This window comes from Euphorbia lathyris, chromosome 5 (assembly GCF_963576675.1).
Source record: "Euphorbia lathyris chromosome 5, ddEupLath1.1, whole genome shotgun sequence".
Lineage (NCBI taxonomy): Eukaryota > Viridiplantae > Streptophyta > Magnoliopsida > Malpighiales > Euphorbiaceae > Euphorbia > Euphorbia lathyris.
Window position 1 is genome coordinate 77794348 of NC_088914.1, and position 27944 is coordinate 77822291.

At 36.1% G+C, this 27944-nt stretch overlaps 2 protein-coding genes across 4 annotated transcripts; both read left to right on the top strand.

Moving 5' to 3' along the window:
* Positions 1–266: 266 nt before the first annotated feature.
* Positions 267–5995, top strand: LOC136231361 (uncharacterized). Of its 3 annotated transcripts, none has more exons than XM_066020717.1 (8): positions 267–416; positions 518–572; positions 663–800; positions 2246–2479; positions 3995–4034; positions 4111–4208; positions 4490–4543; positions 5667–5995. In XM_066020717.1, the coding sequence occupies exons 1-7, from the start codon at positions 367–369 to the stop codon at positions 4505–4507; spliced, it is 633 nt and encodes a 210-aa protein (XP_065876789.1). In that variant the 5' UTR covers positions 267–366; the 3' UTR covers positions 4508–4543; positions 5667–5995. The 3 variants fall into 3 exon arrangements, with proteins under 3 accessions (XP_065876789.1, XP_065876788.1, XP_065876790.1); XM_066020716.1 differs by having other exon boundaries at positions 5784–5995; XM_066020718.1 differs by having other exon boundaries at positions 270–416; positions 524–572; positions 5784–5995.
* Positions 5996–15923: 9928 nt separating this feature from the next.
* Positions 15924–18056, top strand: LOC136230052 (protein DETOXIFICATION 48-like). The gene is made up of 2 exons (XM_066018989.1): positions 15924–16375; positions 16457–18056. Exons 1-2 carry the CDS (start codon positions 16280–16282, stop codon positions 17840–17842), a joined length of 1482 nt encoding a protein of 493 aa, XP_065875061.1. The 5' UTR covers positions 15924–16279; the 3' UTR covers positions 17843–18056.
* The last annotated feature ends 9888 nt before the right edge of the window (positions 18057–27944 follow it).

Genomic DNA, 27944 nt, shown 5'->3' on the forward strand with positions numbered 1-27944 from the left:
AGTTTCCTCCATTCCCTTGGTTACCTACAGATTTACTTCCACTCTCCACAACAGTCTCCTTCACAACACTGCCTTCATATTCAATAAAAGAAAATTACTACTTTTAAATATAAAAAGTTTTTTTTTTTAATAGCAAAAAGTTTTATTTTTAATTCTTTCTAAACAATGAATAAAAATTTAATTAAATTGAATTGTCCGGTGCCACGGAATGATTGAGAACTACGTATGCAAAATATCGTTTTGCAAACACTGTTTGGGAAAATGTGTGCGCTAGCGAATTGGGTGAAAACGACGCCGCTTAAGGAAAGTAAGAGTTCTGCTTTCTTTGATGATAGTCTGATAGAGAGAGCGAGAAAGAAGGCAACAATGGACGCAATTGAAGCCGCTTCTTCTCCTCAGTACCTTTCTCATTCCAGGCAATCCTTTTTCTTCTTCTGTCATTTATAGTTCGTGTCGATTTTGGAATTCTACTTCACTTTCATCTGTAATCTCTTTCAATTATTTTATTTTTACGCAGCTGCAGTCAACCGCGCCACTTCTATGTCGCCGTTGACAGACTCCAGTTCAAAATGGTCTATCTTTCCCTTTCCAATTCTGAACTTGTTTGATTTCGAAGGAAATATTATATTTCACTTACATTTGATTACTCCTCATCTTGGCAGGAGACACTGATAGACTTATTAGGCATGGCCGGCCGTCGCTCTGGACTGCCGATGGTTGTTTGCTGCAATTCGAGAGACGAGCTCGATGCCGTCTGCTCTGCCGTTTCCAATCTCCCTTACATTTCCTTCGTTTCTCTGGTACTTAAATTGTTTTTTTGGCTTTTTGTGATTTGAAAGTGTGGTATAAAGATAATGTCTCAGGATTTAGTTAAATATATTACTGGTTTCATGAAATCAGTTCATAGAGTATTTTCGTTTTTGCTACCTCAATTTGCTGAATATTACTCTTTTTATGCTAAAATGTTCGGAGTTTGACTGTCTTGCAATATTTGATTTGACTGAAGAGCTCGGCTGCTTTAATGTGTAGAATTCTTATTTTTCTGACTTTTTTTGGACTTATGATTAATGAACACTCTGAAGGTTAAGGTTTTCCGCAGCAGTGATTGAAGATTAAGATGTTAATTGACTGTATCCTTTACACTGTTGTTAGAATCTTAAGATTCAGGATTCGAATTGTATGATTCGATTCTGCTCTATTTCGAGCTGAATCTAAAATGTAACAGAATCTTATGATTATTCGAATCATACAATTCGATTCAGCTCTATTTCGAGTCGGATCTTCATCAATGTTCATCAAAAACTTCAACAACAGTAACTTCTAACTCCAGTCTGATCTTTATTTATCAAGTTATCAACTCCAACTAGTTTTATTCCATCATTATCAAGTTGACAACAAGGCAAAGAAAAAGAGTCATAAGCTCAAACTCTCCATCTCCACTAAGTTATTAAACGGAGTCTGATTTGTGCATTCGTTTTATTAGGATTGCATTCACATTAGATTTGAATTGTAAGTACTTGGTTGATATGATTTCTTTTTTGACATTAAAATTGCATTTCTAGACTAATATTTGATAATATTTTAAGTTCAACATGGTAAATATTTTATTTTTTTTTATAATATTATGAATTTGAACTGAATCTTACAACTCGAGTCACGATTCACAAAATGTGGATTTCGATTCATGAGTCAAATCTCGATTTGACAACTATGATCCTTTATCATAAGAATTTGTAGGTTTCTTAAAAAGTAGTATCCTTTGAGCATTATATGTGGGTTGCTTTGGTCTAATGCTTGTTCCTCCAATGGCCGGATGAAAACTCTTAATTCTTCATGGTCAATGTTTGAGTTTGGCAAAACAACTCCAGTCCCTAGGTATCATATGAAGGTCCATCGTAGATTTGCTGGTATATTTCAAATGTGGAACTTCCACATCCCATATGTTTTATGTATTGTTGGTGGTGGTAGAAGGACCTTGTTTTTATGGAAAATTGGAGTACTCTTTTCAGGGGATTTTCCTCTCTAAGAAATTTGTTCTGTTTCTAGAAATGTCTGATGAGTCATTTGATTGGTTGTTGTATCGCACAAGCAACATTTGAAAGATGCCAACATTCATTTTACTATTTGGAATATTACTGTATTTGATGCATGTGTGGTTGTATTTTTAGGCCATGTATGTAATTATTTTTCAGACCATGCATCATCTTTTGATAGTACAGCTTCTGAATATTGCTGCTCATGCCAGTACAGTGACCTAGCTGAACAAGAACGAACATTAGTGCTAGAGAAATTTAGGCAAGCAACAACAAAGTGGAATCAGAATGTCAATGATCAGCTAGGAGATGATAGTGAAATTGAAAATGATAAAGACAAGTCTCATATGATAGTTGTAACAGATGCCTGCCTTCCGCTTCTTGCTTCTGGGGAGTCGTCAGTTTCTGCTCGTGTTCTGATTAATTATGAGTTACCAATGAAGAAGGTGAAGTTTAATTCCATTTTTCTTGTTGATCTTATTATGTGCTCCAATTGTGCATTGTCAAACTGGACCTATAAGTTTTCCAATGGCTATGTTTGACTGGTTTATTTCCTTTCTCTCTCAGCTGCAATGTGTGTTAACATATTGAGCATTGGTAAAGTTCTGGGCCGATTAATGTTTGCCTTATGTATACTACTTTTGAAATTGGGCTATACGCCCCAAACATGGCGCTAACTTCATTAAATTAGTCACAAATCATCAAAAACTCAAGTTTCTTCTTTTTGTGGTAAATGCCTTGGCTTCCTTTTGATGAGTTTGGCAGTTAGATTGAATTGAATTTTTGTCTTCTTGCTTTGACCGGTCCATCAAGAATGTCATATATTCCTTCTTGTTGCATGGTGTCCTCTTAGAGCTTTTCATGTACATGTTAAGGCGTTACAAGAAGTCTATCTAGACTTCAATTGTATCTTAACTGAAATGTCTGTTTAATTGAATTTTAACCAATATGAAAAGGCACCATTAACATTCGGTGCAACTTGGATCTGTAGTCGAAGTGCTTGAAAAGATCTTACACTTAGCCCAAGTCTTGCAGTTTTAGTTTATATTATTGTTCTTTCTATCTTCCATTTCGGTAGGGCTGCAGAAAAGTAACTGAAAACCGATTTCCGAAACTGAAACCAAATCGAAAAATAGGTTAACCGAAACTGGTGGACTAGGTTATGGGTTTTCATTTTAAAAACGATTGTTAACCGAAACAAAAAACTAACCAATTATGTATATGAACACATATAACTAATATAAATATATGTAAAATTTTAATGATCCATATATAAATATGCATATTTGTAATTAAGTTTATAAAATATTAAAAACATCAAATTTATTTGTTTAAGTGATTTTTTTAATTGAATTTGAATTAAATAATTATATATTAATATTAAAGTGAATAATTATAGATTAAAAGTTATTTTTTTTAATGAAAAGTTACTAATGGTTAACCGACCGAAATATAGTTAACCGACCCACGTAATAGGTTAACAGATATGTGTTTAACCTAAATTTATGGACTGGTTAATGCACTGATAAAGTTTTTGGTAATGGACTGATTAACCGACTATATGCACCCTAAATTTCGGTATGGATAGTTCTTTGAGACCAGCTCTGTGCCAGCATATCTTGGAAATCATTGACCGAGAGCTCCCAAATCCTTCATAACAAATCTGACTTTTACATCGGTCCAAGTGGAAAACTCTCTGAATAAGGCTAGACAATCAGCTGATTGACTTGATTTCTTACAGATATGGCACATAAGGTAGTTGTAGATCCTATTAAGCAGCTCTGTGTAGCCGCTTGCACTGCATCAACAGAGATGATGATATCACCTACACGCTAATTCAGTTTCATCTAAATTGGCATATTCTCGATTCTTTTGGGGTTTGATGTTTGTGCAGGCAATGTGTTTATTATGGCTGCTGCTAACTGATTGAAGTCTCTTGTGCTTGTGTGGTATCCTTGCAGGAAATATATGCAAGACGTATGGCTAGTTGTTTGGCAGCAGGTTTTTCTCTCATTCTTATGTTATGGCTTTATATAAGGGTTCTACAGTTCATTGTAATGCTGCATAAAATTTTCAGATGGGATTGTAATCAATATGGTCGTTGGTGGAGAAGTGGTTACTCTTAAAAGTGTTGAAGAGAGCAGCAGCCTTGTCATAGCAGAAATGCCAATAAATGTATGTTTATTGCTTGCTCATTCCTATCTACGAATTAAAAACATCACGGTGTCATAGCATTCAACAATTCAATCATTAGCCCAGTTTACACCTGCACACGAAAGAGTTGGCATTGTTCTTTTTGGTAAAAGCAAAATTTTCTATTATCAGGATGGTTATATCGGATTGGCATGTCTATTATTGTTGTATAAGCTTAATCGTTATTGCCCTTGTGATATTCTTTTCCTCCTTTTCTGCCAGTTAGCTTCATATGCCATCAATGATAGTGTTTATTTTTGCAGATTTGTGAGATATTATAAAGAAGAATTGTTCTCTGCAAAGCCTACAGAGAAAAAGTTAGTACTTGACTTCATTTAGTCTTTCCATCATAAAAATTCGTATATTCTGTGAGTAAACTTGCTATAACGATGAAAATTTTATGAGCCTAAGTTTGCATGATTACAGAATTGATATTATAAGTAGACTTGTTTTGACCTTATTGTTTCCTTTGGAAAATTTGTTTGATCTATATAGTGCCATTTTGGGGACAAGAAAAGAAACCTGACTATGAAATAGGCTTTTCTATTTGAAACAAAATATTTCAATTTATTGTACTCCTCCTTACATATAACAACATTTTAAAGTAGAAAAATACAGTAAAATGATTCAAATTCTTCTTGATTATTAATGATTTTAGTGAAAAAGGTTGTCTTTGTAAATAGACGAAACTTCAGAACTACATTTGCGAACTTTTCAACTATGAGAATGTAAATGCAAATGTGCATATATCATTAATTTAGTATGATAACTCTTGAAGTGGACTGTTTAACATTACATATCATTTGATTTGATTTGATTTGATTCATGTTTCTCAATATCAAACAAGTCTTTTTTGTGTGTGTTAAAGAAATTAGACTTGTAAAACTGTGTTAGAAACATTTATATGATGAAATTCATGTGTACATATGAGCATTATAAATTCATGGGACCTACTAACATGTGTCTAGTGTACTGAAACACTTAAAGTTAGTGTAGAGGAGGCACAGAGGCCTTGCTATTCCTAGGTACAGCTCATTAAAATATTCAGTTCTAGCTATAGTTGGTAAAGTCGGCTACCTCTATGGTCCCCCTAACCCAGTACACACAAACATAATTAATTTTTACCTTTTTACAATGTAATTTATGCATAATATAAATAATCTTAGCTAGATGATATACTTTATGTAATTAATGAACAGCTTCTACTCACAAACGTTTATTGGTCCCAACCATCAAATATCCTACACTTAGACCAACAATTCAGATAAATTCAGATTCAAGTAGATCCCTTTCAAAAGGAAGGTAGAGCTCTTCCATCAAATATTTTAACCACAAACGCATTACCATTTTTAGGATTTGGAATTGAATGGTTAGGATGATCTAGTACTTTAACCACATGGACTATATGCTTATGGATGACAATGGGTATGCGTTTTATAGGTATTCGATAGTACCTGAGATTTATATAAAAGGGTTTTAGACAAGAATGAGAATACTTCACACGGTATCCGTTACCCGTAATGTATTTGTTAATTTATATTTTTTATTCTCTTGAAGGTTGATGAATGCATACTGAAAAATGAAGGGAAGAAATGAAAAATTTCAGTATTAATATTTGATGATTTGTATTTGTTATTGAATTTATATTATGTTATTTATATCTTTTAAGTATTTGATTTTTTGTTTTACATTTGTGAATGGTTTTGTTAAATTTGTGAAATGATTCTATTAAATTGGTGAAATATTAACTTTATGTATGTTTTGTTAAATTTATGATCTATTTTTTAAGCTTAATATAATAGGGAATTTGGTCCAAAACTACTCAGATATTCTGAAATTCAGAGAGTAAATCAATTTTTTGGACCAAGTTCGTGATGCTCTTGATATATTGAGCAATTTTTTATTACTTAATATATATATTTAAACTGTTAAGGGTGCTGTGGATATCTATTAATTATATATGACGGAAGTGAGATTATAATTATATATCTGTCATATAATGGGACGAGATGGATAGTTCAAAAAAATAAAAAAGATAAGAATAGGGTTATTCATGAGAATTAAATTATACTCTTTTACAAGTAGAGTTTTCTTTCTAGCAAGTTAGATGGGGTGATTTTATTTTTTATTTCTTTATTCTGTTGGAATGATTAGAAAAAATCTTCATGAGAATGGATTGATTTTGTTACCCAAAGTGGGAAAAGGTACATATTATCTGAGTTGTCCAGCATGATAAAATCAACCAAAATAACAAGACCGACGCTATGCAAATCACTTTCAGATATTTTATGTTGGGAAATTTAATTTTTGGATCAATCAGCAATCAAGCAATCGGACGGCCCCCTTCCTAATGAAAGAAAAATTAATAAGGTTTTGGTAATTCGAAATTCAATTAATTAACTCTATTTTTTAAAAAATATTTTTGTTTCAAAATATTTCTCAAAACATCTAATAAATCTTTTAAATATTAGCATCACAATTAAATAAGTAATTAACTTTTATTTTCAAGTATGGAAGTTTCAGGTGGAGTGTCTAATCAATTAAAATCAGGTGACACAATATGCCAGTCCAAATTGGGCAAGAAACTTTCCCAACTTTTTAATCTCCAAAAAAATTCTCCTTTTAATAGAGTAATTTAAGAGAGGAAGGCGATGTCCAATAGAAGGGAAGAAAGGGGACAGAATTGACTCTTGTTATTGTATACATTATTATTAATACTATGATATAGTATTGTATTGATTAATTTAAGTTTGGTGTTTTATAAAATATGATACCTCTTAATATGTCCCTACACCATACCTGTATTTTGTATTAGGAATAGATAATAATGATCATAGTGTGTAATTGTGTGCATGGTGCCATTTCTAGTGGTCCCTTAATTACCATAAAGAGAGCCCAATTTTGGTTTTAAATTTTGATATTTAATCAACATTTTGAAATGAATGAGTTGTTTAATTTATTAGTACTACTCCTTATCTAATCCCATACAAAAATCATTGCAAAGATAACAAAAAGAAATAGCTTTTAATAAGATACTTCACTTTGTAGCTTTCCCCTCTTTTCAAAGCTACTATTTTGTACGTGAAAAAAAAGTCGGATCATAAAAAGTCTCAAGGTTATAGATGAGTTTATGATAGAATTTATAGGTGCATTATATGGTTACTTTGTTTTTTACAAAATAAAACTTACTTTGTTTTTTTCACCATTAGATGATGATGGACTTTAACAAAGTAAGTTCATCCAATGGTGATAAAAACAAAGTAAGGCTTACTTTGTCAAAAACAAAGTAAGTTTATAAAATATATTAGGGTTAATTACAAATAACTATCATGTGGTTTGGCCGATTTGCGATGTGGTACCTGTGGTATTTTTTTTTTGCAAACACAACCATGTGGTTACAAAATTTTACATGATTTTTTTACTTTGCCAAATTTGACCGATAACGACTTCGAAATGAACATTTTCTAGAGTTAAATGATATTTTAAGCAACTTTAATTCTTCAACTTTTTAGGTTTGAGGTCATTTAGGTGTTGTTTTTTTATGAGAGAGAAAGATAATGTTTAGAGAGAGAAAACTCTAAAAATGATGATTTTGAAAAATTAAGAATATGGTTCCATAGTAAATATGATACTAAACAAGTTTAATTCTTGAAAATTTTCATTTTGAGGTCGTTATCGGCCAAATTTGGCAAAGTAAAAAAAACATGTAAAATTTTGCAACCATAAGGTTCTGTTTGCAAAAAAAATACCACAGGTACCACATCGCAAATCGACCAAACCACAAGGTAGTTATTTGTAATTAACCCAATATATTATTCCACATATGAAAACTCCAACAATTATAATGAGCCTCAAATTCAAGTGACGGTATCACAAGAATCGCTTTCTTACCGTTGAGTTTACTTAAAGAAAAAAACTAGTTTATTTTTTATTTTTTAAATGAACTTAATTAATTAGTTTGCGATTGATTAAGCGATTTTTATTCTAATTAAAAATCTAATATATATATATATATATATTATATTTGGAAAAGTAAATAAATATTATAAGGTCTCTCTGATCATTCTAATTTTGGTGAATTGAGTTTTTGATATTTTATTTCAATTTTTTTTGTTTATTACATTAAGCCCATTGTTTTCCAAATTAGTTATGATAATATATTTGAGTTAACGTTTACTTATTTCATCTATTCTAAAATTATATTTAACGTTTTTAATTTTTCTCTATATAAACTAAATTATTTTCGATCTGTTAAAAATGTAAAATTTTGAACATAAATACGCTATTTTAATCAAATTTTATGTTTAAAATTAAATTTTCTAATTACCAGAAGCTTAACAGTAAAAATAAAATTTAAAGACTTATATATTGAATTTTTATACTTAAGCTTAATTAGTAAAGTATTAGCCTATGAGAAACGAAATCTGTGGGCTCATACGTACGTAAATAGATAGGGCCTAATTGGAAGAAGCTTTAAGGTGGGCAAAAGGCAAATTGACAGCCAATTTGGTTGTATTATTGTAGTGTATTATACTGTGACTGGATGGGTAAATTGCACTAATCATCACTTAACTTTAAGCTTAGTTTCAAAAAATCAATTATTGAATTTTTTTATGGTTTAATAAAATCATTCAACTCTATCAAAATCATTCAACAATTAATTTTTTTTGCTCCTCTTGAGAGCGTTTCTCTCGAATGAGAGTTCTTGCATAATACGCCTCTACCTCTAGGTTTCTTGTCGTCGATTAACCCTGCCATCGACGCCGGCCGTCGTTAGTTCGCCACTGTCCACCTCTAATGGATACTACAACGATAGAAGGAATAGAGGTCGAGGATGGTTTAGAGTTTGAAGGTGTACAAGGGGTCGAAGGCAACCGTTATTACGAATTATGCCTGGTCGGTATGCTGCTGACTGATAAAAACGTTAATTTCACAATTCTGAAACAGAGATTAGCTGGATTATGGAGACATGGAAGAGGTATCTCTATCACTGATCTTGGATTGAAAATCATACTCTTTCGATTCTATCATGTACACGATCTAAGATGGGTCATGGAGGGTGGTCCATGGACCTTTGATAATAACCTGCTGATGCTACACGAACTAAAGGAAGGAGAGGACCCGCTATCTGTCCCGTTGCATCTAGCTTCTTTCTGGGTTCAAGTACATGATGTACCAGTAGGTCTCTTCTCGGAAACAGTGGGCAAGGCATTAGGGAACTATATTGGTGGATTTTTGCAGTATGACATAAAGAATACTTGGTCTATTAGTAGGCCTTTTATGAGAATCAGGGTGCAGGTGGATGTGAGGACTCCGCTTAAAACAGGCAAGAAGATAAGACGAAGTGGTGGGGAATGGACGTTCTGTCAGTTCAAATACGAGAAACTCCCAACATTTTGCTACATATGCGGGCTGATTGGACATATTGACAGAAACTGCGACAAATTTTATGAAGCTGTAGAGGAAGAAGTACACAGAGGTTGGGATTCCTCAATCAGGGCAATGCCGAGACGTAATTCCAACCTAGGAAGCGAGCGATGGTTGAAAGAGGAATCACCGATGACCGGTGAGAATAGTAATATGGCTGTAAACCAGATCAAAGCTAATGTACTGGAATCACTAGCCCGCAATTTGGGAGCCTGTATGCTGGATTCTGGGAAATCGGCCAAATTACAGCAGGAACCGCAAATACTAGCTACTCATGGGCTGGAAATAAACGATGAGAGCAATAAAAGAAGAAGGAGTGATGACCAGCAAGGTGACAGGACGGTAAAAGAAAGTGAAATTGGGGTAGCTAGACCGAAGGAAATGGAGATAGATGTGGAAGGTAACTCACAAGCAAGTTTGAATGTCGAGAAAGTAGCAGGGACACACAAACTAAGCACAAGCGGTTCAAAAAATAGACAATCGGCGGGCCTCGATGGGGAGGTCTGCCCTGGATCATGAAGGTTATGAGTTGGAACTGTCGTGGGCTAGGTAATGCCAAGGCAGTTCTGGTGCTGAGTGAACTCATGAGAGTTCACTGTCCTGCTGTTGTTTTTTTTGTTTGAGACTTTAGTTACGGATACTCGAATTATGGATATTAGAAGGAAGTTGTGTTTTGATGGTGGCTATGCGGTGGATTGTGTGGGGCATAGCGGAGGACTCTGTGCCTTCTGGGGGAAGAACTCAGACTGTTCATTGATCTCATTCTCAAATAACCATATTGATTTATGTATTCATGACAGTGAGAAGGGTGATTGGAGGCTTACAGGGTACTATGGCTTTCCAGAAAGCAGTCGACGAAAAGATTCATGGGCCCTTCTTAAATCCTTAGCTTCTGCTTCTTCCTTACCATGGGCAATTATAGGAGATTTCAATGATCTCCTGGACCAATCCGACAAGAAAGGGCTCCTGATCCACCCGGAGTGGTGTATTAAAGGTTTTAGAGAAGCGGTTGAAATGAGCGGGCTACACGATATGCTTATGGATGGATATCCTTTCACATGGATTCATCATTACGGAAAACCAAATGAGGTCCAAGAAATGCTGGACAGAGCTTTAATTTCGGAAGCCTGGGTGTCATTATTTCCTGAGGGTTCATTGTATAACGGGTTGGCACCGATATCTGATCACTCACCTATATTCCTAGTAACACAGGCTCCACCCCAAGGTCCACAAAATCGAAAGTTTGCCTTTGAAGACAAATGGTTGAGGGAGCCAAAGATCAGCTCGGTTATTTCTTATCATTGGAAAGAACAGACAGCAGCGCCTTTCCATATTAAACTGCGTCAGCTTGGTGAGAGGCTCAACGTTTGGGGAAGATTGAAAATCAGAAACTACAGGGCTGACATTGTAGCTTGTAATAGCAAACTTGATCAGCTAAGAGCTAACCCATCGCCACATGCGAAGGATGAGTTTATCGCTGTAAAAACTCAGCTGGTCGACCTTGATTAAAGAGGAAGATCACTGGCGGCAGAGGTCTAAAAAACTGTGGATCCAGGAAGGTGATTCTAACACGAAATTTTACCACGCCTACGCTAATGGTCGTAAAAGAAGAAACCACATTTCTAAACTACAGGATGACAACAGCATATGGATTTCGAATCAAGGTGGTTTAGAACAATTGGCGGTTGAGTACTTCTCAAACTTGTTCTCAGGTAGTCAGACGCAATTCCTTCAGATTACAGACCTGGTGCAGCCGAGAATCAAAGAGGAGGATAACCAGATGCTTCTTAGCCCTTTCACCAAGGCTGAGTTTCATAAAGCCCTTTTTCAGATGCATCCATCGAAAGCGCCGGGCCCAGACGGTTTTAACCCTGCGTTTTACCAGAGATTCTGGAATGTCATTGGTGATGATCTTTTTGCAGTTGCTAAATTCTGGCTTTCTCGAGGATCCTTCCCTCCAGACTTCAATGACACTGTGATAGCCTTAATTCCAAAGTGTGATTCTCCTACATCAATGAAGGACCTCCGACCAATCGCTCTTTGCAATGTGGCCTTTAAGATAATCTCAAAGGTATTAGCAAATCGTCTTAAAAAGCTACTGCCAAAAGTAATATCGGAATCTCAATCAGCTTTTGTGAAGGGCCGATCAATCTCAGATAACGTCTTGGTAGCATTTGAAATGTTGCACAACATGAAACGAAATCCAAACAGAAAAAAGGGATCGGTTGCCTTGAAGACAGACATCAGTAAGGCCTATGACCGTGTAGACTGGAATTATTTACAAGCTATGATGTTAAAATTGGGCTTCTCGAATCAGTGGGTGTCAATGATTATGATGTGTGTAACGTCTGTAAGATATTCGGTTCGTATGAATGCCAATGTGGTAGGATCTATAAGCCCGGGTAGAGGATTAAGACAGGGAGACCCCCTCTCTCGGTATCTTTTTCTATTCTGTGTTGAAGGACTGACCACTCTGATTGAAGATGCTGTCAGTAAACATCAACTTAAGGGAGTGTGTGTCGCTAGAGGAGCGCCCAACATTACACATCTTCTATTTGCTGACGACGCCTTCTTCTTCTTTAATGCTACTATTGCGGATAGCCGGGTTATGAAACAAATCCTGCAGACTTATGAAGCTGCTTCAGGTCAGGCAGTGAACTTGACAAAGTCAGGGCTGATGTGCAGTAACAATGTAGATCCGATGCTGCAGGAAGGTATCTCATTTATCCTGGGAATCTCCAATCCGCTCTCGACTGGCCGTTATCTGGGGCTTCCATCACTAGTAGGAAGGTCTAAAAGAGCAATCTTTGCGCACCTAAAGGATAGACTGTGGAACAAGCTACAGAAATGGAGAGGAATACACTTATCTAAAGCAGGGAGAGCGACACTTATTAGATCCGTCGGGCAGGCCCTTCTAGTGTATTACATGGGGGCTTTTTTGTTGCCCAGCTCTACAGCAGAAGAGCTTCAACGGATGTTGAACTCATTTTGGTGGGGTAATAAACCGGGTGGAGAGAGATCAATCAACTGGTTGAAATGGGATAAACTATGCGTTATTAAGTACATTGGCTTCCGAGATTTTACTGCCTTTAATTTGGCACTACTGGGAAAGCAAGGGTGGCGTCTTATGACTGAGCCCAATGCCCTCGTTAGTCGTGTTTTCAAAGCGAAATATTTCCCCAGAGGGGACTTTATCTTGGCCCGGTTAGGGCATTCTCCGAGTTATATTTGGAGGAGCATTTGGCATTCTCAGATTGTGTTGAAGGAAGGCGTCCGTTGGAAGATTGGTGACGGTAAGTCTGTCAAGGTATGGTAAGATCCTTGGTTGAGGGATGTTAATAACTGTAAAATTGAGACAGCAGCCCCAGAAGCTCTTTTAAACCTCAGAGTTTGTGATTTGTTCATTTATAATACTGTTGAATGGGATAAGGAATTGTTGGAGGAACTCTTCCAGGAGAGGGATGTTGTAGAAATTATGAAAATTGAGGTTCTGATTCACAACTCTGAGGATTCAAGATTATGGAGTGGATCGAAGGATGGGAAGTATTCAGTTAAGTCGGTGTACCGTCTATTGACTGAAAAGATTGCACCAATGCCAGAATATGAAGATGAAGGTGACTGGATGAGGATTTGGAAAGCTGATATTCCATTTAAGGTTCGGTACTGTATTTGGCGGATGTGCAGGAATTGTTTACTGACGAAAGTTCGTTTGCAGCAGCGTGGGGTTCCGGTTGATGCAGATTGCATCATCTGTCATGGCGACGTGGAAGATGCGTGGCATCTGTTCTGGGAATGTGGTGGAGCGAAAAGCATTTGGAGAGAAGTCGGAATGTTGCAACAACTTGAGAGAAGTGCGGCTGCTGTTAACAACTTCAAAGAATTAATCTTTCATTTTCTTTATGCGTCTCCTGCAGATCAAGGCGAAAGATTCATGATGTTGCTGTGGGCTATTTGGAGAAATAGAAATGAGAAACTATGGAATAGGATAATCATCCCGCCTAGCATTGCAATTAAGTCAGCGCTAGAGATATTAGCAGATTGGAAGCTGATCCGGTGTAAACGCAGCAGTAATGAACAGCAAGTGCAGCAGTCGAACTCGAATCTGATCTGCAGACTTTGGCATGTTCCGCCAAGGAACTACCTGAAGTGTAACGTTGATGCAGCGCTTTTTGAAAATGAAGGGAAAGGGGGCATTAGCGCGGTACTAAGAGACGAAAAGGGGAACTTCGTTGCTGCTCGTATTCGCTGTTTAGACGGAACTCCCCCGATTCGAGACAGAGAAGCTCGGGCGGTACTGGAAGCTTTACAGTGGGCGGAGGAAAGAAATCATGTCAAGGTTATCTTTGAATCTGATGCCAAGGTAGTGGTGGATGCAATTAACTCCTCGAACGAGGACCTCACTGAGTTCGGAGATCTAATCCAACAATGTCGGTTTATTCTTTCATCTAATGATGGTTACTTCGTCACATTTGTTCGGAGTCAGGCTAAAGGTATAGCTCATGCTCTTGCAAGGGAATCCCGAGTAGCCAACAGTCCCGTAGTTTTTAATCATATTCCAAGTTTTTTTATCTTCTGTAATTAACATTCTTTGCCCGTTAGTGGGTCATTAATTCAATTCCTTTTCAAAAAAAAAAAAATCACTAAAATAATGATATAGCAACCACGTTTGAAAGAATTATATATAACTCTGTTTGGTAAAGAGTTTTTTTAGGATCAAATTAGAAGTTTAAGCCACTTTAGAAGTATTGACTAGTCAGATCTCTAATAATAATATTTGTTAAAGAGAAATTTGAAAGAGCTTATTGGATCCAAAAAATTAATTTTGAAAAAGCTGGTTTTACCATATCCTTATTTATCATTTTACACACAAGTTTAGACAATCAGCTAAAAAAAAGTCAATAAGCTAACACCTAATGTAATCAGTCAATAATTAGCAGTTTATTTGACAACTACGTGTATGCCATATGACAACTAAAAAATATTTTTATTTGCTGACACGTGATAGTTTCAAATCAATTGTTTTCAGTTATTTCACGATTCATGTAAGAAAATTAAGGTAAATTCGAAAAAAAAGCTTAATACATCAGTTATTTTTAAATTTGTGCTAAAAATTTGATTGACCCATTGAACTTACTTAATATTTTATTAGCATTATGAACTTCTTAAACTGTAATAATTAAATCCATAAATCTATAAAAATATCATAAAGGCGTGAAAAATAGAAAGTTAATTTGTTTTAAAATTTTAAAATCACGAAGCAGGCCTTTATTTTTTAAAGTTTTGAATTCTTTTACAGATTTAAACGAAATGTATACATTTAAATAAGTTTATAAAATTAATGAATCATTTTAAATAAATTCAGAAAGTCAAAAAATTATTTAAAAAAAAATAAGTAACAAGCAAGTTGAGAAAGCTAGGAGTTGAGGAAGCTAACAAACACTTTAGAAATTTAAAAGTGGATCAAGCTTTTAAACAAGTCCGATAGTATTCAAATGCACCTTAATGACCAAATGAATTTGGCCATTCACCTTTAGATCTAGGCTTATTAAATCCACGCCTTAGAATACTTTGAGTCGCCACCATAAAATATTAATAAATCTAAATCTAACGATGGATGATCAAATTTTACGTGGTCATTAAGGTCCATATAATCAAAACCGTAAACAAGTCACAGGCTCTTAATACATTAAGCCTGAAAAAAAATCAATTTAGGCAAATGGGAGATAAACAAGTGGAACGCCAAGCGTGTGCAGCTGTTTGAGGCAGTGCACCCACCTTTTTTCTATTTTAGATTCCGTACAAAACTCCACTCTCTCCTCTCGCTATCCAACCCATTCTTTTTACAGTGTGTTGCATGGCTTTCAATAGCCACGTGTCAATACTACCACACATCTTATACTTACCTACTGAGCACAACTGTATCTCAATATATTATATTTTACCATTTTTCTTAATTATTACCATCACTTAATTTTTTTCTATCTTACACCTAAAAATGACAAAAATTCTGGAATAAACTTTACTATCAGGATAAATTTTACTATACTTCTAAACCAATATACATCATATTAAGTAAGTGTCCTATATTTCTATTTCTTTTCCTTTTGTTTAAAAAAAATAAAAAATGTTTTAATAAACTTCACTATCAGGATTAATTTTAATTAAAATATAATAATTATATCAAAGGAAAAATAAAAACAACAAAATTTATTAGTACATATTAGTATCCGCATGGCCACCTTCCCCTTCTTATCCTGCCCTCCCCACACTACTACTCCATTCTTTCACTACCAAACCCTAACTAACCTTCTCTCTTTCTCATATATAGAGAGAGAAAAATACCTAAATTATAATAATAAAAACTACTCGAGTTCTAGAGAGAGACACTCACTAGACTCGACTCAGACTCAGCCAGTTTTCTCTCTCTAGAGAGAGATAAAAACGTTTTTTTCTTCTAAGAATTATTCTGTATATCCATGGAAGGAAAGAATGTTGTCTCATATCTTCACTGTGATTTTCTAGATTTTCCATTTTTCTCTTTCTTACTTATTAGTATCATATACTGAACCTCAACAAAAATCTTTTTCTTCTTTATTTTTTATAAGAGGACAAAAAGAAAAAGAAGAATGAATGATCAACGAAATTCAGCTTCTGTTCCTCTTTTAAAATCAGGTCAAGAATATGCTAAGCAATGTCAAGTATGGCGTTCTTCTTTATCACAGGTTTGTTTCAATTCAATTTCTTCTTTGTTTTTTTGTTTGTTTAATTTTCTAAGAAAGATTCTCTGTTTTTGTCTCTTCCAGGCGGTGGATGAGATCAAACAGCTTTACACCATAGCTTTACCTATGATCATCACAGGCCTTCTCATCTATGGAAAATCAGTAATCTCCATGTTTTATATGGGCAAATTAGGTAAGGAAACGTTAGCCGGAGGTTCTCTTTCTATCGGAATCGCTAATATTTCCGGTTACTCTGTCATCTCCGGCCTTGCTATGGGAATGGAAGCTATCTCCTCTCAAGCTTGTGGAGCTAAACAATGGCCACTCATGGGCCAAACACTTCAACGAACAATCACAATTCTAATCTTCGCCTGCATTCCGATTTCTCTTCTATGGCTAAAAGTTGAGCCTATCCTCATATTCTGCGGCCAAGACCCTGGAATCTCATCAATCGCTTCGACATATCTAGCATTCTCGCTTCCGGATCTGATTCTTCAATCCTTCATCAATCCTCTTAAAATCTATCTGAGAACTCAAAACATAACGCTTCCTCTTATGCTAAGTGCAGCTTTCGCGTTGCTTCTTCATGCTCCAATCAATCACATCCTTGTTCATCTTCTCGGCCTTCATATTCAAGGAATTGCCGTAGCCGCGATTTTAACAGACCTCAACCTCCTCGCGTTTCTTCTGCTTTACCTTCGATTCTCCGGTAACTGCCGTGAATCGTGGCAAGGTTGGTCGCTTGATTGCTTTGAAGAATGGAAGCCGATTCTCGCTCTGGCGATTCCGAGTTGCATATCGGTATGTTTGGAGTGGTGGTGGTACGAACTTATGATAGTCCTATCAGGTGTTCTAGCAAATGCCGCAGAGGCAGTTGCAACTATGGGAATTCTAATACAAGCAACTTCACTTGTTTACATTTTCCCTTCAGCGCTTAGTCTAGCTGTGTCAACTCGGATAGGCAACGAGTTAGGTGCAAACCGGCCTAAAAAGGCTAAAACCTCATCAATTGTTGCATTATCTTGTGCTATTTTGATGAGTTTTATTGCTATGTTGTTTATGACATCAATGAGGCATAGTTGGGGACAAATTTTCACAACTGATAATGCAATTTTGTCATTGACAGCCTCGGCCATGCCTGTGGTGGGGCTATGTGAGTTAGGCAACTGCCCACAAACTACCGGCTGCGGTGTCCTGAGAGGAAGTGCTAGGCCGAGCCTTGGTGCGAACATTAATTTGAGTTCATTTTATGGTATAGGATTGCCGATTGCTATAATTATGGGTTTGATGATTGATTTGGGCTTGTTGGGCCTTTGGTTGGGCTTGCTTGCGGCCCAAATTGTTTGTGCTATTACAATGGTGCTTGTTCTTATGAGGACTGATTGGGATGTGGAAGCAATTAGAGCAAAGGAGCTTACTGGGAAAACAAATGGCTCAGAAGGATTTTTATCACTCAATGTTGTTAATTAGAAATCAACTTATGATTCCTTTTTTTTTTCTTTGAATTTTACATATTTTAATTTTGTATGGGAGGTTATATGTCAATATATATCTGCATAAGCTCACATGTGGGCTTTTTTTGTTCTTGTACAAAGAAAATAATAGCAATTAGGAGTGGTAATTTTGGTTTTGTCGTGTTATTTTATTTATATGTAAATATGATATAAATATTAGAAAAGTGATAGACGTGTTGATCTATCGTGTTAGTCGGATTGTTTCTGCAAATCGTGTTGTCATACTAGAAATTACTATCCAAAAATTAGTATCTTTTGTTATTTTAGTGCATCTACACATGCTCATCAATGATGAATATATGAATGCTCTATTGGAAGAGGAAGGGCAATTTTACAACAGCTATATATATATATTCTTTTTTTCACAATATGAAATCTACAAGTCAATTTTTTTTTTCAATCCCATTTTATACCTTTCCAAATCAATTTTTTCTCAGTAATATTGCACTCCCAACCCTCAATCTACTGGAGACAAGGAGACTGAAGCGGAAAGCAAACCCATCGCGTCTCTCCCTGATTATGCCTCTAATGGTGATACAATTACCTAAATTATCAAACATAACTAGCAATTTAGAGAGTAAGACACTTCAATCAATATGACGATATTGTTTTCTAAATTTAGTTAGTTATTTTAGCTAGTTATTTATAATTTTTTTTATTTATTCATCTTTTCTTTTTTAATTTTATTTACTTGTAATAATTAAATAATTATACTTAATATAATTGGAACAAAACATAAATTTAACAAGCTAATATTTTATATTATTTTAAAAAATCAAATATGGAGATGCATTTAATTTGTCCTACACGTTTCCTTTTTGCTCCTTAATGTGGTTTATAGTCGTAACAATACGTAATTTACAAAAATCTAAAGATGAGTTGAAACTCCAATAAGTATTATTCTTTGTGTAGAGATACAGTATTTATTTCATGTCTATAACTATTACCATAATTATCTGTTTTGTCTTATAAAAGAAGAGAGTTTTGAAACGTAATTTTTCATGCTAATTGAAACGTTATGTTCTTTATATAGCCAACAGAATAACATACGTTCAAGTTATTATCAAACAACAAGTCAAATCACTTTAATTATACCAATTCAGGTTAGTTTGAGTGGTTAAGAGCTTTAAATCGTTTAAATTAGAAATTTCGAGTTCGAATCCTAGTGAAAGTAGAAAACTTTAATTATAAGAGGATTCATCTAAAGGGTGTATGACGAGTCTCAAACCGAAAAATTAAAAAAAATATCACTTTGATTATAATTAAAATCTTGAATAAGCAAATAAATTTGGTCATTCAGGATCCATATAAACAACGCTACATTAATTTGACATGTATAAGTACAATTTTTTATGGACTCTTAATCACAATAATAATTTATTAGTCCCCACATTTTTTTTATGTAACACATGATTTAGTCCTCATATTTTGAAAAACACATTATAAGGTTCATATCTTTTGTCACTATTAATCATTTGGTCATTTTGGGGGTGTTTGTTTACCTACTTTTCACATCATGTTTGTCTTTTCAGTTTAAAAGACAAAGTTTTAGGTGTTTTGTTAGACATCTTCTGTTTGCATTTTTTAGCTGAAAAGTAGCTTTTTACAAAAGCAGAGAATCTCTGCTTTTTGGACAAGCAGCCTTTAAAGGCAAACAACAAACATCAAGTAGCTAAACAGACCATTTGTCTATTTTTTTTAGATTTGTAACCAAACATATCTTAGCTTTTAGGATAGTCATAGTACGATACAAAATGACCATGCTATTCTGTTATTTTCTGTCTGCCTATTTATGCCGGTATAACGGTTAAAAATAAAGGTTAACAGTGACAAATGATAGAAATATATGTTTTTTTTCTTCAAAATAACGGACTAAACAATATGTTAAGTAAAAAAGAGAGAACTAATGAATTATTTACCCATAAAAGCATATATTTATTGATTTCTAGGTCTTGTCTCATTGACAAGTTTTGCTCTTCTTGTCTTCTCACAAGTTTTGCTTTTATTCATTTTTATTCCTAAATTTCATCATTCCTTTTCAAAGTTCTCTTTTATCCTTTCTCTTTTTCATTCCTATTTTTCTTTTTCCCTTCCGAAGTTTTCTTTTGACTGTTTTAGATGGCATCTTCAAGTAAATATAGATTTCGATATTTCATACGCAATTAATCCCGGAGGAGGAGTAAGGAGGTGGTATCATGGTGGAGGAAGATGATTTGAGTATTGAGCAATTGAATATGCGATAGTGCTTAGTTGGTAGGTTCCTTAGTGGTAAATCGGTGGATTTTCCTTTCATGCGTGATACTTATGGCTGCATTTAGAAGCCTGAAAAAAGAGGCTTCATTAAAGCGATCAATACTAATTTATTCATATTTCAGTTTTTTCACGAGATTGATATTAGAAGGGTCATTGATAATAGTCCATTGACGTTTAATAATAAACTACTTCTTGCTAAAAGGTTGGCCCAAGCTGATATTCCTACCGGGATTCCCCTTTTTAATATTTGATGTTTGAGTTGAAACCTACAATTTGCCTAGCAGTTTCATGTCGGAAAAAGTTGCAATTACAATTAGTAATCATATGGGTAGGTTTCTTAGCACCAGTCTAAATAATTTTCTAGGAATATGGAGGGAGTACATGTGCTTAAGAATGTCCATAGATGTCCATAAACCTCTAATGAGAAGGATGAAGAAATCCACATGGGGCTATGTATAGATTAAAATTGATGTGAAAGTTTTAATCTTAAACCAACAAAGAACTATCTTCTCAAGCTTAAACTTGAAGGATGAAGATCCCAATGGAATAAATCCAAGCTCCAATGGAGGCTATAATTCTTGATGTCATAAAAGCTGTGTTAATTATAAGGATAAGGAATATATATACCTCCTTCTAAATGAAACAAAGTACCAAAAAGCCTTACTAGGGCTACAAACAAACATTAACCCCTAGGGATAAGATAGGAATAAATAACTAAAAGGATAGTGAGGTAAATAGGATGAATGGAAAAACAGTAAAAAGTTGAGTGGCAAGACAATAATTATTTGATGGCAGCCCTTGTCTCCCCATGCATCAACTTGAAAAAAGAAGGCAACTTAAAGGACTTCACACGTCGTGCCAAATGACTCACACGACGTGCGAGTTCAGTGCTGGATTCTTGAAGTTCTTCGCCCCTCATTCACACAATAAGCTATGCGGCACATTGAGTGGCACATCTGCGAAAGATGACTCGGCATGCCATGCTGGTTTTAGCCATTCCTCCTCTCGGCTCTTTTAGTGGTACATCGTATGGCATCTGCCTGTGCCTCACTGATTCTGCCCCATCCGTCGTCTCTGCTCTTTTTCTTACCTTGGTGGTAGAGATGTCCTCATCATTATCCCCTTCTTCAAGAGAGTTGGACCCTGACTCGCCTTTGGTGGTGGGAAGCAAACAATCCGGTTTCCATAAGCTCAAATCCCGCACATTAAAGGAAGGTAACATTTTTCCAAGCCAATTGAGGAGGGTGAAATGATAGGCATTGACGTTAATCTTCTTGACCACCTTATAAGGTCCATACTGTTGAAAAACATTTTCACATGATTTTGATTTGACAAAATTATTTAAGTTAATCACATGATCAAACAATTAAATTTAAGTGCTTTGATTTAATTTTACTAATGTGTTTGTTCAATGTTGAGTAAGTTAAGTAATAAAGAACAGGAATTGAACATCTATAAGAGAAAGCCAAAAGTCAGCAGACGCAAGTCACACAACAGAAGCTGAATAAGAATGCAACTCAGCTTCAAGAAAATAAATGTCTTCTTAAGAAAAGCTTGAAGGCGAAACCGCTACGTCAAGCTGAGTGGCCGTCAGGTCAGCGTCAATGATCCATCAACTTGGAAGACAAGGTCTGAGCAAAATTCAGAAGACTAAAAAATCTGTCGGAAGGACCTTTTCGAGAAGCATGGACCATTTGATAAATTACTAAAAGACAAACCTGGCACAAGAAGACAAACCTGGCGTTAGAAGACAAACCTGGCTCCTGTCAAGAACAGAAGACAGGATTGGCCTGCAGCTCTGTAAGCTGACCAAGTGATGACGAAAGGAGACTGTTTCCCCACAACGGCTATGTCGGAATTCAAATCATTGGCGCCCAAAGATCACTATAAAAGGGCAATTCATCACTTGGATTAAAAAAGACAGACAAGCATATCTTCATCAAGAAAAACAATTGAGTGAATACAAATTTGAAGCTCTGTCGAAAAGAAAAAGCAAACTCTTACACCAACTCCAATCATCGTGTAAAAGTCTAGATTGATTCAGTCATCTAAAGTGTTATTTGTTGTATTAAGAACAATTTCTTATCATCTGTAAAAGGTTAGAGAAGCTGAGTACTCGGTTATAGTACTCAGTGGTAGAGAGAAGCTGAGTACTCGGTTATAGTATTCAGTGGTAGATAGGATTGAGTAAACGAATAGAGGATGGTACTCTTGCATACTCAGTTGCTATTGTAAAAGGTTTGTGCTCTACCTTTAAAGAGCTCAGTAGAGGATTGAAAAAGCTCGGAAGGATTCCGGGGACTAGACGTAGGCGGAGAGGCCGAACCAGGATAAGTCTGCTGAGTAACTTCTAACCTTTTCTCTTGATATATATATGTATGTGTTGCTTGCTTAACATTGCTCAGTAAATTAATTTGTACACACTGAAGCTGAGTAATCTGAGTGCTGAGTTGGAAACCGACTTAAGTGTTGATTCCCAACTCACATCTGAAACAGCTCTAGTTAGTAAATTGACTAAAGCTGTCTCAAAACATACTCAGCGGTGCTGACCTAGAAACTGAGTAAAAGTATTAAAACTAAAATTAGTCAGTCTTTAAAGCGAAAAAGTTTAATTAGTTCCTAACCCCCCCTTGGAACTAATACTATCACGTTACACGGGACCAACACATACTTCCTTGGTCTTAGCTTGTTACTTGGGGCATCCACGAGTCTTTCCTTGCTCAAGTAGACCATCACCTCATCCCCCACCTCAAATTTTAGATCCCTTCGGTGCTCATCCACCTTAGCCTTAACTTTACTATTTTTTCTCCTCAATGTTTTGTTGCACCTCTTGGTGCATCTAATAGAAGTCATTGGCTAAGTGTTGCGTGGCTACACTCTTTGTTCCCCCCTTTGGAGTGTCTCCTAAGTCAAGTGGGAGATTGGTAACCTTAGTGTATACTACTTCAAAAGGTGATTTCCCCATAGTGGAGCTCACGACGGAGTTGTATGCAAATTCGGCTTGTGCAATCATATAGTCCCACATTCTAGACTTGTCTCGACACTTCCTCCTCAACATGTTTCCCAAAGTTCGGTTGGTCATTTCGGTTTGTCCATCCGTTTATGGGTGGGCGGTGGTGCTAAACTTCAATGTCGTACCGAGAATAGCTCACAAAATATGCCAAAAATGACACACGAACTTGGTGTCTCTATCCGACACTATGCTCTTTGGAACCCCATGTAGCCTCACAACTTCCCAAAAAAACAACTTAAGGATGGCCGTAGCATCATAGGTATTACGATAAGGAATGAAATGAGCCATCCTGGACAATCGATCCCCACTACAAAAATAGAATCCATACCATGTTGTGTCCACGGTAGCCCCAATACGATATCCACCGGTGATGGCATACGTAAACCCTCATTATTTGCATGCCCTTTAGAAGCTTGACAATATCCACATCTCTCCACAATATAGGACACATCTTGTCTTATCTTTGGACAATAGTAATGGGAACTCACGGCTTCGAATGTTTTATCCCTGCCAAATTGTGCTCCCAATACTCTTCCATGCGACTCACAGATCGCTCTCTCTCGGATCGATGTACCCGGAAGGCACAACTGAATGCCCCTCATGAGATACCCATCCAGCACTTGATATTCACCATCAAGAAGATTAACGTCAATGCCTATCATTTCGTCCTCCCCAATTGGCTTGGAAAAATGTCACCTTCCTTTAATGTGCGGGATTTGAGCTTATGGAAACCAGATGGTTTGTTTCCCACCACCAAGGGCGAGTCGGGGTCCAACTATTTTGAAGAAGGGGAAAATGATGAGGACATCTCTACCACCAAGGCAATAAGAAGAGCAGAGACCGCGGATGGGGCAGAATCAGTGTGGCACACCGAGCCAGATGCCACATGGCGTACCACCAAGAGAGCCGAGAGGAGGAATTGCTAAGACCAGTTTCAGTTCTAGGCCTCCCTTCTCTAGTGGCCTTTGGAAGCAGAATGACATTCCTATTAGATTTAATCTGAAATAGATGTCTTCCCCTTTTTCGTTTGAACATTGATGTGAAAAGAGGTTAATTGCTCTGCGCTTTTCACTTACCCCAAGACATAACTTGTGTTAATCAAGGTTCCTAACAAGAAAATTATTTTTTTGGCAACAACGTAAACAAGTTGTTGCTAAAAATGAACTTTAGCAATAATTTTTTTTTGTGTCGTTTTAAAACAGTGTTGTTGTAAATTCTTTTGATTTGAGTTACTTTCTGTGACTTTCTGTTTGTTATCGTCACGTGGAAATCAACTGAAAGTGAATGTTGTTTATGTATAATTATACTAAAAGCTGTTATTATAAAGTTAATTTAGGATTAATTTTTAAAGAACCTCATGTGATTTCATGTTTTCGCAGATCAGTACCTGTTGTTTTTTTACTCAAAAAATAACTCTGTGATTTATACTGTTAGCAAAATTAAGGTAAATGGGTTGACACTGTTACAATGAAGGGGTATTTTCAGATTATTTTTTTATTTTTTTTATTTTGAAAAGTCAAAATTCATATTTAACCTAACTTCCTCTTCTTCTCATTTTATTTTTCCATTTTAACTCTGAATTCCATTTCTGGTAAAAATTTGGAATTTCAGAAACCATTTTTTATTGTAGAAATTAATTTCTGAAATTTCAGAAAATGAAAAAATAGAAGAAGAAGAGAGAGAGTGTGTTCTTTTTACTTTTCAAAGTCTTTTTTTTAATTACAAAAATACCTCCCAATGCAACGCAAGCAATCTAGTGGTGTTAGGACAAAATCTTTGATTTTGATAACGGCGCAAACTATAAGTTATTTTTTCGAGCAAAAAAAACCCACAAATATCGATTTGCGAAAACGCGAAACCACATTGGATTTTTTCAAAATTAACCCTATTATTTATGACACATTAGAAGTTTATTTAAAAACATATATTTAGACATTGTATTTTTTTAATGCTTTATTAATTATTTCAATAGTTTATAATTAAGCTAGACTCGATTTCATTCATTTTCAATGGTTTTTTTTTATCCATTCTCATTGAATTTACGTTATGTTTAAATTGAATGTTTGTTGTTTTTATTAATTTGAATATTGTAGTTTTTTCCGTTTTGAATTATGTTAAATATGTTTTATACTTTTTAGACGCTTTTTATTTATTTTTTACCTGTATAAAAATATGGTGATGTTTTATTTTTTATTTTTTTCCGTTTTTCAGTTTCTTAACTTTTTGAACTGGATTTTTTGTTTTCAATTTATGTTTAATGCATGTATTTGAAATCGAAAAATAAATTATTCCAAATTATTTTCGTAGTAGTTATATTTGAATTTCCATGGAAATATCGAATTTGAAAATGCATTTTTTTGTGTGTTTTTAATCTAGAGTTTGTGCATATCTTTAATTCTAACATGGAAATAATTTTAGATCGTTTGGTTTAATTTACGTTTATATTGTGGGAATTTTAGAACTGTTGTAAAAAATGATATTTTAGGAATGTTTTCTTTTTTTTTTTATTGAAAGGTTGGCCATCAGGGAGTGCAAATTACAGACATCCCAGCTAGGCTGGCACCCCTGCTCTCCGCACCCAATCCCTAAACCATTTTATTATAAAGAATAAAGAATATAGTAGCAACCAAAACAGAGAAAAGAATCTAAGCAAATCTGTAGACCTGCCACCCGCCTAAATTACAGAGAAAGGCAGAAATACAAAATTGAGGGATGTCCGACCACCAGACAAGCTCGAGATTCATTCTACCATAATTAGCCAAGAGATCAGCGACTTGATTGCCTTCTCGGTATATGTGAGAGACCACGAAAGTCATTGAATCCAAGTTTTCCAGACATTTTAACCAATCCTGCCTGAGGAACCAAGGAACCAGCTTTCTTCTGTTTCGCAGCAAATTCACCACAAAATTTGAATCACTTTCGAGCCATAGCCTTAGACAACCCTTTTCAAACGCCATGTTAATGGCCGAAATAGCTGCCGAGAGTTCTGTCGCATAGGAGAAGGTCGAATCCAGTTGATATGAAAATGCCCCGCAAAACTCACCGCTCGCCGATCTGAATAATCCTCCGCATCCCGCTGAACCTGGACTACCAATTACCGAAGCATCTGTATTAGCCTTCATCCAGTTGAGTGGAGGAGGGCGCCAACGAACCGGAATTACCCTTGGTGCACGGTGTTTTAAAACTGGCAGATGAAGCTCCATTAGCGTGTGCAGTTCTGATGTCGAGTTCCACATGGATCCGTGTCCGAGCTTACTAGATTCATGGATATTACTCCAAAGCTTTCGCAGTGTAAGAGCAATGCAGGGGTCCTCCTCGTCAAAAATCACTTTGTTTCTAGTCAGCCAAATGAGCCAGACTCCATTGACAACCGCGGATCTCCAGAGAGCACGAATCTGCGTGCTAAAATTTTGCTTGCTCGCCTCGACTAACAGATCCAGCAATGATCCTTGTTTGAATAAAGTACGACCAAACAGAGCTTCTATAGAGTTCCAAACCTGCAAAGAGAAAGGACAAGTTAGAAAAAGATGTAACGCTGTTTCCATGTCCGCTCTGCAGAGGCTACAACGAGAGACAACTTGACAGCCCCTAGCCCGCAGCCTGTCATGTGTTGCAAGCGCTCCCAAGGCTTCCTTCCAACAAATCAACAAATGCGAAGGAGGGATATAACAGTTCCAAATAAAACGACACCACCTCAAAGGCATGGAGCTGCCCTGCATCCAGGCATAGAACAATTTAACTTTGAAGATGCCATTAATCGCCGGTCTCCAAATGCAAATATCCTCCATGTCTTTCCCCGGTTTTACTGCCCTGACCCTGCATTCCACTTCGCTTGGCATTACCGGCAGGTTATGCCATTCCCTATTTAAGAGATAGTCACTAACCACGTCTGTCGCCTCCCTTCTTAGACGAGCCGCTAACCCCATCTGTTCCGCTATGGGTGGATTGATCCAAGCCCCGTTCCAGAAGCTCAACATTGAATTACGCCCCAGCCACCAGAAGCAATGAAGGTTCAGAATTTCAAAGACAAGCTTTATCGAACTCCAAATTGAGGAGTTTATAACATAATTCTTAGGCAGCCCCGCAGAATTGACAAAACGAGACCGAAGCAGCGAGTAACAAAAGGAATCGTCACTTAAAATCCCCCATGCCATCTTCCCAAGCAAGGCTTGATTCAGAATGCGAAGATCCTTCAATCCAAGTCCACCCTCCTGCACAGGCTTACAACACTTCTTCCAGGAAACAGCCACCAATTTCCTACTATCAATGCAACCAGTCCAGACAAAGTTCCGGATACAATTATTCATGTGAGAGAGCAAGTGTCTAGGCCATTTATACACTATAAATGAGTGAATAAATCTACTGTAAATTACCGAATTAACCAATGCAACTCTCCCCGCCATTGACAGAGAGTGACCTTTCCAACGCGAGAAATGCGCTAAGATTTTGTCCATTAAGCCCTGAAGATGGCGCTTATGAGGAAGGCCAGAAAACAGTGGAACGCCTAAGTACCTAAAGGGGAGGGAGCCCAATTTGATACCAAGCTTGTCAGCCAATTTTGCTCTCCTGCGCGCACTGATAAACTCACTGAGAAACAATTCTGACTTACTCCAATTTACCTGCTGACCCGACATCGAACCGTAAAGAGAAAAAACATCATTTATTACCCTTAGGTTGCTTAAAGAAGCCTTGTAGAACAGAAGAACATCATCTGCATACAGTAGATGTGTCAGGAAATGCTTATTCCTTGAATAGTTCATCGGACAAATTTTGCCTGACATCTGTAATTGCA

What these genes read in the sequence shown, in the direction of transcription:
- LOC136231361 (XM_066020717.1), top strand. Translation starts at nt 367, where the DNA reads ATGGACGCAATTGAAGCCGCTTCTTCTCCTCAGTACCTTTCTCATTCC. An exon ending in ACATTTCCTTCGTTTCTCTG is followed by an intron (nt 801 to 2,245) that starts GTACTTAAATTG and finishes TGCTCATGCCAG; the next exon opens with TACAGTGACCTAGCTGAACA. An exon ending in ATGAGTTACCAATGAAGAAG is followed by an intron (nt 2,480 to 3,994) that starts GTGAAGTTTAAT and finishes GTATCCTTGCAG; the next exon opens with GAAATATATGCAAGACGTAT.
- LOC136230052 (XM_066018989.1), top strand. Translation starts at nt 16,280, where the DNA reads ATGAATGATCAACGAAATTCAGCTTCTGTTCCTCTTTTAAAATCAGGT. An exon ending in GGCGTTCTTCTTTATCACAG is followed by an intron (nt 16,376 to 16,456) that starts GTTTGTTTCAAT and finishes TGTCTCTTCCAG; the next exon opens with GCGGTGGATGAGATCAAACA.